Source organism: Emys orbicularis, chromosome 2 (genome assembly GCF_028017835.1).
Source record: "Emys orbicularis isolate rEmyOrb1 chromosome 2, rEmyOrb1.hap1, whole genome shotgun sequence".
Classification (NCBI taxonomy): Eukaryota; Metazoa; Chordata; order Testudines; family Emydidae; genus Emys; species Emys orbicularis.
The window spans coordinates 195943825-195956483 of NC_088684.1; the positions used below are offsets into that span (position 1 = coordinate 195943825).

Consider the following 12659-nt stretch of genomic DNA (forward strand, 5'->3'; position numbering starts at 1 on the left):
TCCAGCCCTGAAGGGGTTGGAAAAGCCCTGCAGGGCTGGGGCTGGGGAAAGGAGCAAAACCCCAGCTGATTGGTGGAAGTGGCTGCAGCTGGGGCCATGCCTCAAACAGAGCAACTCGGCCTTATAAGAAGGCCAGGGCAGCCAGAAGCTGAGCAGTCTCTCCTCTAGCTAGGGTGACTAGATAGCAAGTGTGAAAAATCGGGACGGGGGTGGGGGGTCATAGGAGCCTATATAAGAAAAAGCCCCAAATATCGGGACTGTCCCTATAAAATCGGGACATCTGGTCACCCTACCTCTAGCTGTGGAGGGAGACAGGCCTGGCTGCTGGTTGAGACGTACCTGGGAGTGAGGCAGGGCTGGGGAAAAGCCAGAGGAGCAGGGGAGCTCCAGGCTGGTGACTCCCCAGGCTGTAGGGCTGGGTTCTAGGCCCATAGAGGTACTGAGGGTGGAAGAAGGCAGCAGGCCAAATCCCCCTTGCCAGTGATGAGTGGCATACACTGCAGTCTGCCCCAGGGAGTGGGGCTAGTTGGTGACTGGCAGTAGCCTTACATTGAGGCAACTGGGGATAGGGGGTGGGGGTTCCCCTGGGTGGGGCAACCCTGAGGCTGAGGGGTTACTGCCAGAGGGGCAGCACCCCAGAGAAAGGGGCACTGGGGTCCGGGAGGGACACGGGGGCCAACGACAGGCGGGACACCTGGCCTGCAGAGGGCGCTCCGATGACTGGTGAGCTAATTCCCGAGATGACCAGCAGGAGGCGCCGCAGGGGTGAGTCCGCGCCAGATTACATATATCGAGACTGTTCTGTTGTTTATGATCTGGAAAATACCCTACTGAAGTATTATAACCTTTAATGAAGTCAGAACAAATAAAACTTGCCCTACAGCCCAGCTCTTGACTTACTAGGATAACATATTCCAAATTTGTCTTACTTAGCTTCTTCTTGTCCACAGGTGAACTTATGCAGCCTTGGAAATGTGCCATGGCTACTGGTAGTTGACATTTAATAGAGCTGAGACACAAGAATTTTTATAAGCAAATTTAAACTTTGTCCACATCATCCAAAAAGCAGAAGAAAAAAAGTTCAAATGTTTGCCTATATGAATTTTTTTTAAATACAGTTTTCTTGAAGCCTAGACCAACAGTTAACACTGGACACAATTCCTGAGAAAATGGTGGTATTACAAACAGGATACAGTAGTTTAATGAGGCAATAACTGTTGATTTATCCACAGTCACTGAATGAGAAAATTGTAATATACAACTTGTTTGACAGAGTCCCTGTTACTTTGTTTAAATATGCCTATATTAGCGATGAGGGCCATAATTCCAACAATTAAAATCATTCACACTAAACATTTGTTTTTAAGCCTATATGTATTTATGTCAAAGACTTTAATCAAGTTCTGATTGACCGGCACAAAGACATAAGTTACTATCCAAGTATTCAACAGACTTATGTTTATAGCATCAGCTGCAGTACGAACGGGCTCAATAGTGAACCTTTTATTTTATTTATTCATAAGTGATGCCCCTGAGAGCTGTGATAAAACAATTCCACAGAACATAAGTAGTAGTGATTTATTGTCAGAGTGAAGATTATTTAAATATTTCGGACACTGAATGTACCCTACAGGGTTATTACAGTAAGTCAGAGAGACGGGTCTTCTGAATATGAACTTGCTGTTAACACAAGAAAAACAAACCCCATGCACTGGAGTTGGTGCACTGATGAGAGTGACATTTTATAGCGCTGTGAGAGCTTGAGAAACTGCATCTGGCAAGCCAGCTGCCTCATTTAAAAAGAGGTAAACAATCTGCTAGTCAGGCTGGAAAATGGTTTATAAAAGGAATACAAGTCCACTTGGTGCAGCAGTATTGTGCCAAAGAGAACCCAAACATTGTGACCTGCCTTAGGACACTGAGGCCTTGTCTACACTGGCAAGTTTGTGCACAATAAAGCAGCTTTCTGTGCTGTAACTCCCGAGGGGTACACACTGCCAAGCCATTTAGTGCGCATAAACTGCGCAGTTGCAGCGCTGTAAAAAAAACACCCCGATGAGAGGCGTAGAGCTTTCTGCGCCGGGGGTACAGCATCACGATGCCAGCGTAGACACCCTGGTCGATTCCAGTGCTGTGATTGGCCTCCGGAAAGTGTCCCACAATGCTGTTCTCGCCTCTCTGCTCAGAAGTTTAAACTCTACTGCCCTGCCCTCAGGTGACCAACCATGAGCCCCACCCCTTAAATTCCTTGGGAATTTTGAATGTTCCCTTCCTGTTTGTTCGGTGACGCGTGCAGTGGTCTCAGCGCATCTTTCCTGAAGGCCATGCCTGCTCCACGCACCAGGCGATCCCCCACTTGGAGCAATGCCGAGCTGCTGGACCTCATCAACATTTGGGGATAGGAGGCTGTCCAGTCCCAGCTGCGCTCCAGCCGTAGGAATTATGATACCCACGGACAGATTTCACGATGCATGACAGAAAGGGGCCATGACTGGGACACACTGCAGTGCAAGGTCAAAATGAAGGAGCTGCGGAACGCCTATCACAAGGCGCCGGAGGCAAACCACCATTCCGGTGCTGTGCCCACGACCTGCCGGTTCTACAAAGAGCTGGACATGATACTCGGTGGCGACCCCATCTCCACTGCGAAGGCCACTGTGGATACTTCGTTGGCTTGCATGCCAGTTGAGAGTGGATCGAGCCAGGAGGAGGAAATCTTGGATGAGGATGTGGAGGGGGACCTAGAGGCAGAGGATGACTCCGAGGTCAGAGATGCATGCAGTGAGGAGCTCTTCTCTACCCCAGAGGAGTCTAGCCAGTCACAGCTGTCGGAGCTTGGCGAAGCGCAAACAGGAGAAGAGGCCCCTGGTAAGTGACTTTGATTTTGGGAATCGTTGAAGTGAGTTGTTGGGGGCAGGTTGGTTGCAGAAAGCAGGCTTGTGACTGTATAATGCGTGTACCACAACATGCCTAGTCTGAGCGGCGGAACAGGGTGTTGATTGACTCCCTCACTTCATGGGAATCTGCCTCAGAGATCTCCACAAAATTCTCATGGAGATACTGGGCAATCCGCTGCCGTAGGTTCGTTGGCAGAGCTGCTTTGTTTCTTGGCCCATTAAGGGTGACTTTCACACACCACTCTGCTATCATGGGGGCGGGGGTTGGGCGTTGCTGCACACAGGCAAGCTGCATAAGGGCCAGGGCGGAAGTCGCAGTCTTGAGAAGACCCACCCTTGAGTCCCCGCTCACCCTCAGCAGTGAGATATCTTCCATAATGAACACAGCCTATGGAAAATGTGGGGATAGTAATGATTGTAACGCCCCCTTCCCCCACAGTGCTGTCTCTCTCCAAGAGCCAAGTGTCCAGTACAGTCCTGCAACACTGATTTCCCCTGCCCCTGTGGTTACTCACCATTTTGGGGGTCTTGTGGCTCATGTGTGCTTGCTGGGAGCCAGCCAGTTAGTGATAGATATGTGAATAGTAGCTGAAGTACAGTACCCGCTGCACTGTACTCCAAAGGAGAAGGTTGGATAGGACACCTGGACATACACAAATCTTTAACTGTCCCGGGACCCCACCTCCTCCTGGGACCCTCCCTTCCCCCACCCCCCTCAATGCTGATGTGTTTTTTTGTTTCTCCCTCCCCTCCAGTTGTTGTTTTTTAATAAAAGAGTTGTTTTGGTTTGAAAGCAATTTTTATTCTATTAATTGAAAGCAAACAGAGCCCTGCAAAGCAACAGGCAATTTTCTTAAACCTTCATAGTACATTGTCTGCACCAATCACAATCACCTCCTAGCATTACAAGCACTGCACTTCTGAGCACAGCAACAAATATTAGTGGCTTTCAGCTTCAAAGTGTTGCCTCAAGGCATCCCTGAACCTTACGGTCCTACGCTGCGCCCCTCTAATAGCTCTGGTCTCTGACTGTTCAAATTCAGTCTCCAGGCGCTGAGCCACAGCGGTCCCGCCCTGAGTGCTTTCACCCTTCCCTTCATTCGGTCCAGCCTCCCAAATAGTCAGCACCAGCGGGCCTTTAAACGGCCAAAAGCACACTCAACAGTCATTCTGCACTTGCTCAGCCTGTTGTTGAACCACTCTTTGCTGCTGTCAAGGTGCCCCATGTATGGCTTCATAAGCCACGGCATTAAGGGGTAGGCAGGATCTCCCAGGATCACAATGGGCATTTCGACTTCCCCTATGGTGATCTTCTAGTCCGGGAAGAAAGTCCCTGCTTGCAGCTTCCTGAACAGGCCAGTGTTCCGAAAGATATGTGTGTCATGCACCTTTCCGGATCAGCCTGCGTTAATGTCTGTGAAATGCCCACGGTGATCCACAAGCGCCTGGAGAACAACAGAGAAATACCCCTTCCGATTAATGTACTTGGTGGTTACGTGGTCTGGTGCCAGAATTGGAATATGGTGCCATTTATCACCCCTCCGCAGTTAGGGAAGCCCATTTGTGCAAAGCCATCCACAATGTCACGCACATTGCCTAGAGTCATGGTCTTTCAGAGCAGGATGCGATTAATGGCCCTGCACACTTCCATCAACACGAGTCCAACGGTTGACTTTCCCACTCCAAACTGGTTAGCGACCGATCGGTAGCAGTCTGGAGTAGCCAGCTTGCACAGTGCAATCGCAACACGCTTCTCCAGTGACAGGGCAGCTCTCATTCTCGTGTCCTTGTGCCGCAGGGCTGGGGTGAGCTCATCACACAGTCCCATGAATGTGGCTTTCCTCATGCGAAAGTTCTGCAGCCACTGCTCGTTATCCCAGACGTGCATGACAATGTGATCCCACCACTCAGTGCTTGTTTCCCGAGCCCAAAAGTGGCGTTCCACTGTGGTCAGCACCTCCATGAATGCCACAAGCAATCTCATGTCGTAGCTACTACATGTGGCAAGATCAATGTCGAACTCCTCTTGCCTTTGTAGTTTAAGGAATAACTCCACTGCCACTTGTGATGTGTTAGTGAGAGCGAGCAGCATATTGGTCAACACTGAGGGATCCATGCCTGCAGACCAAAGATGCAGAGCTCACAGTACACAAACCACTGAAAGATGGCACCAAATTTGGACGGAAGCACAGGGATTGCTGGGATGCGAAGCAATGCATCACAGGCATTGGGACAGGACCCAGAATGCCCCGCGACCCCCTCTGCCTTCCCACAACTCTTAGCGGCAGAAGAGGAAGAGATGCTCTGTGGGATAGCTGCCCAGAGTGCACTGCTCTGAATACCGCCGCAAGTGTGAACACATTACTGCGCAAGCAGCTGACAGTGTGAACACACAACAGCAGTTTCCCTTCAGTGCTCTCTGAGCGGCGCTGTAACTGCTGGTGCTGTAACTCTGCCAGTGTAAATGTGCCCTGAGAAAAGAAGTCACTTTGATCTCTAACACCCACATTTTCAAGCACAGAGGAGTGCATATCTTCCCAAATTCTGAGAAATGGCAGGTGATATTAATCCTGTGTCTTGGACTGGGCTCTGCATCAGAGGTTAGTGCAGCCCACCAGAACAAAACAATGCCTTCTTCTCTTAAGTATGTATATGCCCACATTAAAGTTGCCTCATTTACAGGGGAAAAACAGGTAAACCTCAAAGCCTTCCCTTTTCTGGGGTACAAACCAGAACCAAATTAAAATCCTCCCTTTTCCAGGGTATGATATAGGTAGCATAGGATTTTTCCTATCATCAGCCACTCCTTTCCTTATCCTCTTTTTCATGCATATCGTCCTGGCCCTGTAGTTTAATAAGCCTCACCTGCATCTGCTCCCCAATTATTTAACCCAGTTTTGTTCCATACATCTGCTGACGTGACAGGGTAAAAAGCCCTCAACCTAGTTTACCCTATCAGTGCAAACTTAGAGGTGTGTGGAAGCCTCCAAGGACCCAAATGGGTAGTTTACGCTCTCTCACTCTCAACGTAACGTACTGCAAAAATGTTGGATTAACCCCATGAGAAGCTAGAGTTAGGCTAATTAATGCAAGGCGGGCATCCTTAACTGTGTTGGCATTTTCCAAATAGAGTCTGGGAGAGGGTTTCATATTCCATCACCAAGGTCGAGAACAAATTGTAACAACCAGCCATACAACTTCAGGAAACATTCCAGGCACCACAAAATAGAAGCATTTAAGGTCCAGAGGAAAAACTGACTACAAATCTTATCTGATATCAATTTATAGTTTGATAAATAAGAAACACCCTACCAAAACAGTTTCGTGAATAGTCTATACATGTTACACAGTTGCTGAGGCTGTGACTCTTTACAAACATAAGAGTAACTTTCTGAAGAAATGCTGCCTCAGTGCAACCAAAGTGATTCTGAATCAGAGATGAGTGCATACTCGACTGTGAGCTTCAGGCAAATGATGCCATAATCCACTGACAAAGCTTTCCCCTTCTGTTTTTTTACGGGCAGGTATCCATTTTGATCACCTCCTGGTAAATACAGTGACAGCTCCCATCCTTGATCTTTTGGCTTGGTTCCCAAGGAAACCTCCTCTTGTTATATTTTATTCATGGTGCCTGCTGTGTTGGTTCCCTCACATTGTAAACTAGGCGAGGGGATTAAAGAAGCCAACATAACATAAGGAAGTCAACTCTTTGGATGCCTTAAGTATGGACCAGCTATCTGAGATTCCTTGAGGGACCTGCAGGTCAATCTTCAAACATCCATTATTTAAATAACTAAAAAACCAACCAACAAACCCTGCCAGAGAAATGTTTCCCTCATTTTCTCAAATGTGGAATTTCTCTCCAAAATTACACTGTCCTAAGGCCAAGGAAGGGCAATATTCAATTCTACACTAATGACAGAATGAAGGTCCCATATCTTACAACACATTAATGCCAGAAGCAGGATTTATACCAGTAGAAACCCCAGAAATTCTCCCTTTCTGGTGGACATACAGCTTTTGTTTTTTAGCCTTAGCAGCTCACAAATACTATGACATTATTATGTACAATAAAGCTGTTTTGTGTAATTTTCTGAAATTTCTAAAATGTAGTTTCTCTGTTTCTAAGGCTTGGATAGCTGGAGTCATGGTGCTAAGGGAGCATAAAGGCAGAAGAACATTTTTGAATACTTCCTAAATATTTCTCAAATAGTTTTTCTATAAAATTTGAGGCATTTGTACAATAAATGAAGCTGCGGTGTGGTATAAAGGTTTTATTGGCACTTGTCTGGGATGATATGCCTATTTTATTTTTGGTTTGCCATTTGTAAGTACTCAGTCTATCTGAAACTCATGGCAGTAAAGCTTTTATACCACACCATTTGACATTCTCCATATGTATACACATATGTGACAGGAACTGAAAGCAGAACCATCTGATTAACATATATTTAAACAAAGAAAAGGGTGTTTAGAAAACATTAACTGCTTCTCACAGTGCCTCTGTGAGGTACGTAAATAGTATTGTGCTCATTTACAGAGAAATAAACTGAGGGACAGATAGGTGAAGTACTTGCCAGTGTCACACAGAAAATGAATTAGGACTGGAACCAGGAATCTAGAGTCCTAGGCCCTCAATCATACTCCTTCACTTATGTCCCAAATCCTGCCAACACTTATGCACATCCTGAATTTTATACTCTCGTATAGCTCCATTGGCCATAGCTCCATTGAGCTCAGTGGATCTATTCATGTTCATAAATTTAAGGATAGGCATATCTGAAAGTTTAGGGCATTGGTAAGAAAGAAAGGATGCTCCTCTGACTAGCTCACAAGACTGGGATTCAGTAGATATGGGACTAGTTATGCTATGTTTGTAACATGTATTCATATATTTGTATGGAAGGCAATAATAGTAATAGTTGGTATACCTATGACTATCACTGTTAGTAATAAAGCTATATAGTATTCAAAGGCTCAGATGTATATTTACCTGGAGAACTATGTCCCTTTCATTCCGTGTGACATTAACACTGTGTGGCTGTCCATTTGCCATGTTCCTGTGGTCTACATCAATGTTATATGGCTCTCCAGTGCCTCCAAGGTTGTATCGAATCTGTAAGTTTCCTATAGAAAGAAATGTACAACATTTTAAACTATTTATAACTTTATTTCCCAGAGCTTTTTTTGCCCCTCCTCATTTCACTTTTTACTTATGACCGCCATCATTTCATATTTAAATCGCTCTTGGAGTTGAGCTCTGCTGCAGGAGAATTTAAATAGGAAGAGTCAGTGCCTGATAATTTAAACCTAGTGGGGTGGTAATTGTTTCCAGTTTACAACCATAAACCAGATAGTGACCAGCATCTCAAAACCAAAGCAGGTGCAAACACTACTAACTAAAAAATAAACAAGTCAGAATTATACATGGAATGGTATGAAAGTGACTTATAAATGTTAACATGTAAAGCAAGACTGTTCTGTTGAGATTGTTATCCTTGCCCGAATAAAATTGTTAAAGCTAAATACAGAAATAAAAGAATAATAGTTTTATTTGGTAGAAGGAATAAGGATTTCCATCAATAAATTAAGAATACTTATGTAATAAGTATAACATCTGATTTATGACAGATGAATATTGAAATTATATGTGAACACAAGGCTTTCTTTCCATCCGATTTAGTTGTTGTCTATGGGTCAGCTGTCCTTGGGGTGTTTTGAAGGACTCTGAAGGAAAACTTTTAGTATTTGACGCAAAAGGGTTTTGACAAATGGGTGCTTCAAGTTAGGTGGCTAAGCAGAGGTGGTCAAAATTTTTTCATTGCAGCTCTTTTTCAATGGAGAACTGGTTTTTTGGAACTTTTTTTGCAGAAAATTTCAATATTTCATCAGAAAACTGAATGCGCTCACACCAAAGTTTTTAGCCAAACCCCAAAATATTCTGCTTCAAAATGATGCTGTTATACACCATGGGAGCTGTAGTTCAGATACATTATGCTTCCATTCTCTCTGGCTAGATTACTTCTCCCATGATGCACCATGGTCCGGGGTTCCTACGATGCATTCTCTCCCCTCACCAAGAGAGGAAAAGGTTGTGCATCTTTAGAGATATAGTGTGGCCAAAGGGCCCCTCCCACAGAAGAGAATAGGAGCATGAGGCATCTGAATTACAACTCCCATAAAACATAGCAGCACCATTTTGAATCAAAATATTTTCTTTTTTGATATTTCAAAAAAAGTCAGAATTTTATACTTCCCCACCACACATGGCTTTTCTAGCCAGCTCTACTTCTAAGTACCTATTTATGCATCTAAATAGGTGGCCTTATTTTCAGAAGTGCTACGCACCCAACAGTTTCCACTGACTTCAACAGACATTACCGCGTGAGGTGAACACTTCTGAAAATTAGGCCACTTATTTAGGTGCTTAAAAGTGGATTTAGGTGTGGATTTAAAGCAACTGAAATTTACTGAACATTTACTGAAATGTTGACTGTATGGTTCTAATCTTATATTTGAGTTGTAATTCTGCTGGAAAGGTTCCATCTGTATTTATTGATGTAATATTTATAAAATTAGAATTAAATAATAAATATGGCTCCAATCCTGCAATTTACAATGTGTGGGCAGAGGGATGACTGAAGCCAATCGGTTCCGCAAAGGTGCAGCTGTCTGCCTATGTATTGTAAATGTGAGGATTGGGGCTTATATTAAAAACATATACATGCATTTGTGAGCTTCAATGGGCTCTTAATAAACCACAAAAGCCAGGACTATTTTAAGATTCTATATAATGCAGCAGTCCAAATGCAAACTGGAAAAAAAATGTTCCTTCTTGTCCATATGAACCTCTCCTCTTCTCAGAAATACCACTCACCTCCTCCCTGATTTTCCCTTCCCAACAATGATAAGCTGCACTAAACATTTGAGAATGAGTTGATATTGTAGCTGCTTACAATTAAGTGGCATTGACAAACATTGCTTAGAGCTTGATCCTGGAAACACTTTGGCACGTGAATAAAGTAACTCACAAACCTAAGAGTCTGCAGGATCAAGCCCTGGACTTTCACTGTATTCATTTTGATTATGTAACAAACTAATTTTTGGGGTTGGGGTGGGAGGGGCAACAGCAGCAGAGGATATCACAGTGCTATAAAAAAGGGCTATATTCATAAAGAAATTTAGGCGTGATGACACTCATCATCACCACACCTAACTTTTAGAGCCTAGAAAACCACTGAAATTCACAAAGTCTGGGTTAGGCACCTAGGCTCCCTATACAATGAATGAGGAGAGACAGAAGCCTCAGAACAGGACTAAAAAAAGCCAGCATGCTAAGAGGCTCCTCGCCTAAGCTAACCAATGGGAGGTGCCAAGCCAAGGGGTGTGTTCTAAGCCCCGCATCCTTTCTTGGAGATAGGTGCCTCCCTCTGCTTGGGATTCTCAACTGCAAACCATCTCTTGGCAGTAGGAGCCTATACCACTTTACCCTCATAACTTTTAGCCCAGTGGTTTTAGACCCCTGGTTCAAGTCCTCTGCTCCACCTGATGGGAAGAAAGAATATAAACAGAAATCTGCCACCTCTTAGATGAATGCCCTAACCACCATGCACCTAGGGAACTTTTACTGCAAAAGGTTAGGCACTGAATGAATTAAGGCATCTATAGGGCTTGGGTGCCACTGATCAGGGGATTTGTGAATCCCAATGGGACCTGGTTTTGGAATTCTGGTGTTTAAAGTGGCAGTAGCCTGAAGTGATTGGCTGTGGAAAAAATGCCTTCTGTGAGATGGGTATTAGCTTTGTGTTTTATACAGGGACAATGACACACACAGACTTGTCCACAGTCTAACAGCAATTCAGGGATAAAGCCAGTTACAGAATCCATAACTTGTCTCCCAGACCTGTGGTCTAACCATTAGACCACAAGCCTTCCTTATTTATGTTTTTTATAATGCAGTATTTCTTAGTGTTCCTATTTCCTGACATTAGACCTACTCTTACTTGTATTGAAGTCAATGGTAAAACTCCCATTGATGTCAGTGGGAGCTGGATCAGGCCCTTGGTGGTGGGAGGGGTTAAGGAAAAGTAAAGGTGACAGAAAATAATAGGTTGTCTAGTACACATTTTAATGCAAGAATCTGACTTCAAAACAACTTCCCTACCTTATAATCTAACCTCTGTATTTTATATTTATTAAAATGGATGCTGCTTTGGGTTTTTATGCCAGAATCTCAATCCACCCTATGGGCCTGACTTTCCGCTCTGTTACACCAGTTGCATGTGACTCCATTGACTTGAAAAGAGTTACACCAGTGTAAAGCTAGTGCAATAAAATACAGAATCAGGCCTTGTGTCTCCTGTTTTGAAATTACATGGCTGGAGAGAGCTTCTCATTAGCTCATGGCTTTTGCTTTGGGTATTGTGCGCCAATTTTTTTTTTATCGGTAGTAACTTCAGCGGAGAAAGCTCAGAATGATCACTTACCAGATGGCTTGACAAGCACCGCCATGTAGTCCTGGGTGTAAGAGCTGATGTACAGGAGGACACAAGGGGACTTGGTGGTACTGAAGCTGAAACGGAGCACCTCCTTATTCAAGCTGAGGTCTGGCACAGTGTTATCATGGTCTGTAGAGCTCAACATAGTTCGGCTGACTAAGTCTTTCGCACTGATCCCTGGGGACTGGAAATTATATCGGAGCCACATCCCCTCTTCAAAAAATGCTCCAACATCTTGAAAACAATAACAGGAAGAGAGGTAAAGGAGAAAGTGAATGTGCTGAGACATTCTTTGAAAAATAGCAGGAATAAATAGCAATAAATAAATAATTATTATTGAACTTAATTGGTGCTCCTTTATATGTCTATCTAGGAAGAAGAAATGAAGCACCTTGCAACCATTAACAAATCAAATCGATCCTCATAACTTCCCTAAGAGGAAGGAAAGTACTCTCCCCATTTTATAGATGGAGAAATGAATACACAGAGAGATAACCTAATTTGCCCAAGATTACACAGAAAGCTTGTAGGACATCTGGGACTTGAACCCAATTGCCTGAGTCCTACTGGATTGTGGAATAATCTTACAGGGATTGTTGAATGCTCCAGCACTTGAGAGATTTAAAATGGGATTGGACAAAGAACTGAAAAATCATCTACTGATGGGGCAAGTCTATATTGAAAAGGCTGAGGGGTATTTACCAACTTTAACTTCTAAGAACTTGTGTTTTTGCACTGAGGTGGCTGAGGGGAAGAAAGGAGCTCTTTCCCCTCTAATGCCCCTAGCAGGAGGCAGGCACAATGGGGCTATTTGTGGTCCTGAAGAATCATCAGAGAAGTTCAACATGTCAAAGAAGATGTGAACTGGTCAGTAGGGCATATAGCTAGGGCTCCTTTCCCTCAAGCAATCTGCTAGCATTTAGAGGCCAATGGTGGGTGATGTGAACACTGTACTCTTTTTGTGTGTGTATGTGGGGCTGCACATATGAGCACTCTTCCCTCGGTGCCTTGGAGACATCCTGCCTGCTTGTGTTCTTTGTGAGCAGAATGCCTCCCGTTAGGCACTACACTTCTATACCCTCCTCAATGTAGCTATGGCTCTCAAAGCCAGAATTTAGCCAAAGAGAGCAGCAACCATATCAATAACATTTAGAGGAACAAAGAATTAAAACATTAAAATCAGCATTTATACCAAATAATTAAAGCTAGGCCTTTGTGAACATTCAAAAGAGAATGCTGCCTCTAGCCCATTTCTACCAATAAC

At 44.2% G+C, this 12659-nt stretch overlaps 1 protein-coding gene across 1 annotated transcript in view; it reads right to left on the reverse strand.

The window, feature by feature from the left end:
- Nucleotides 1-12659, reverse strand: part of CNTNAP2 (contactin associated protein 2) — a 1144465-nt gene that overhangs the window by 107100 nt on the left and 1024706 nt on the right. The window contains exons 19-20 of the mRNA XM_065398395.1: nucleotides 11384-11629; nucleotides 7891-8024 (exon numbers count right to left, since the gene is read on the reverse strand). Coding sequence (XP_065254467.1) covers nucleotides 7891-8024; nucleotides 11384-11629 — 380 coding nt within the window. The remainder of the gene's footprint in view (nucleotides 1-7890; nucleotides 8025-11383; nucleotides 11630-12659) is intronic.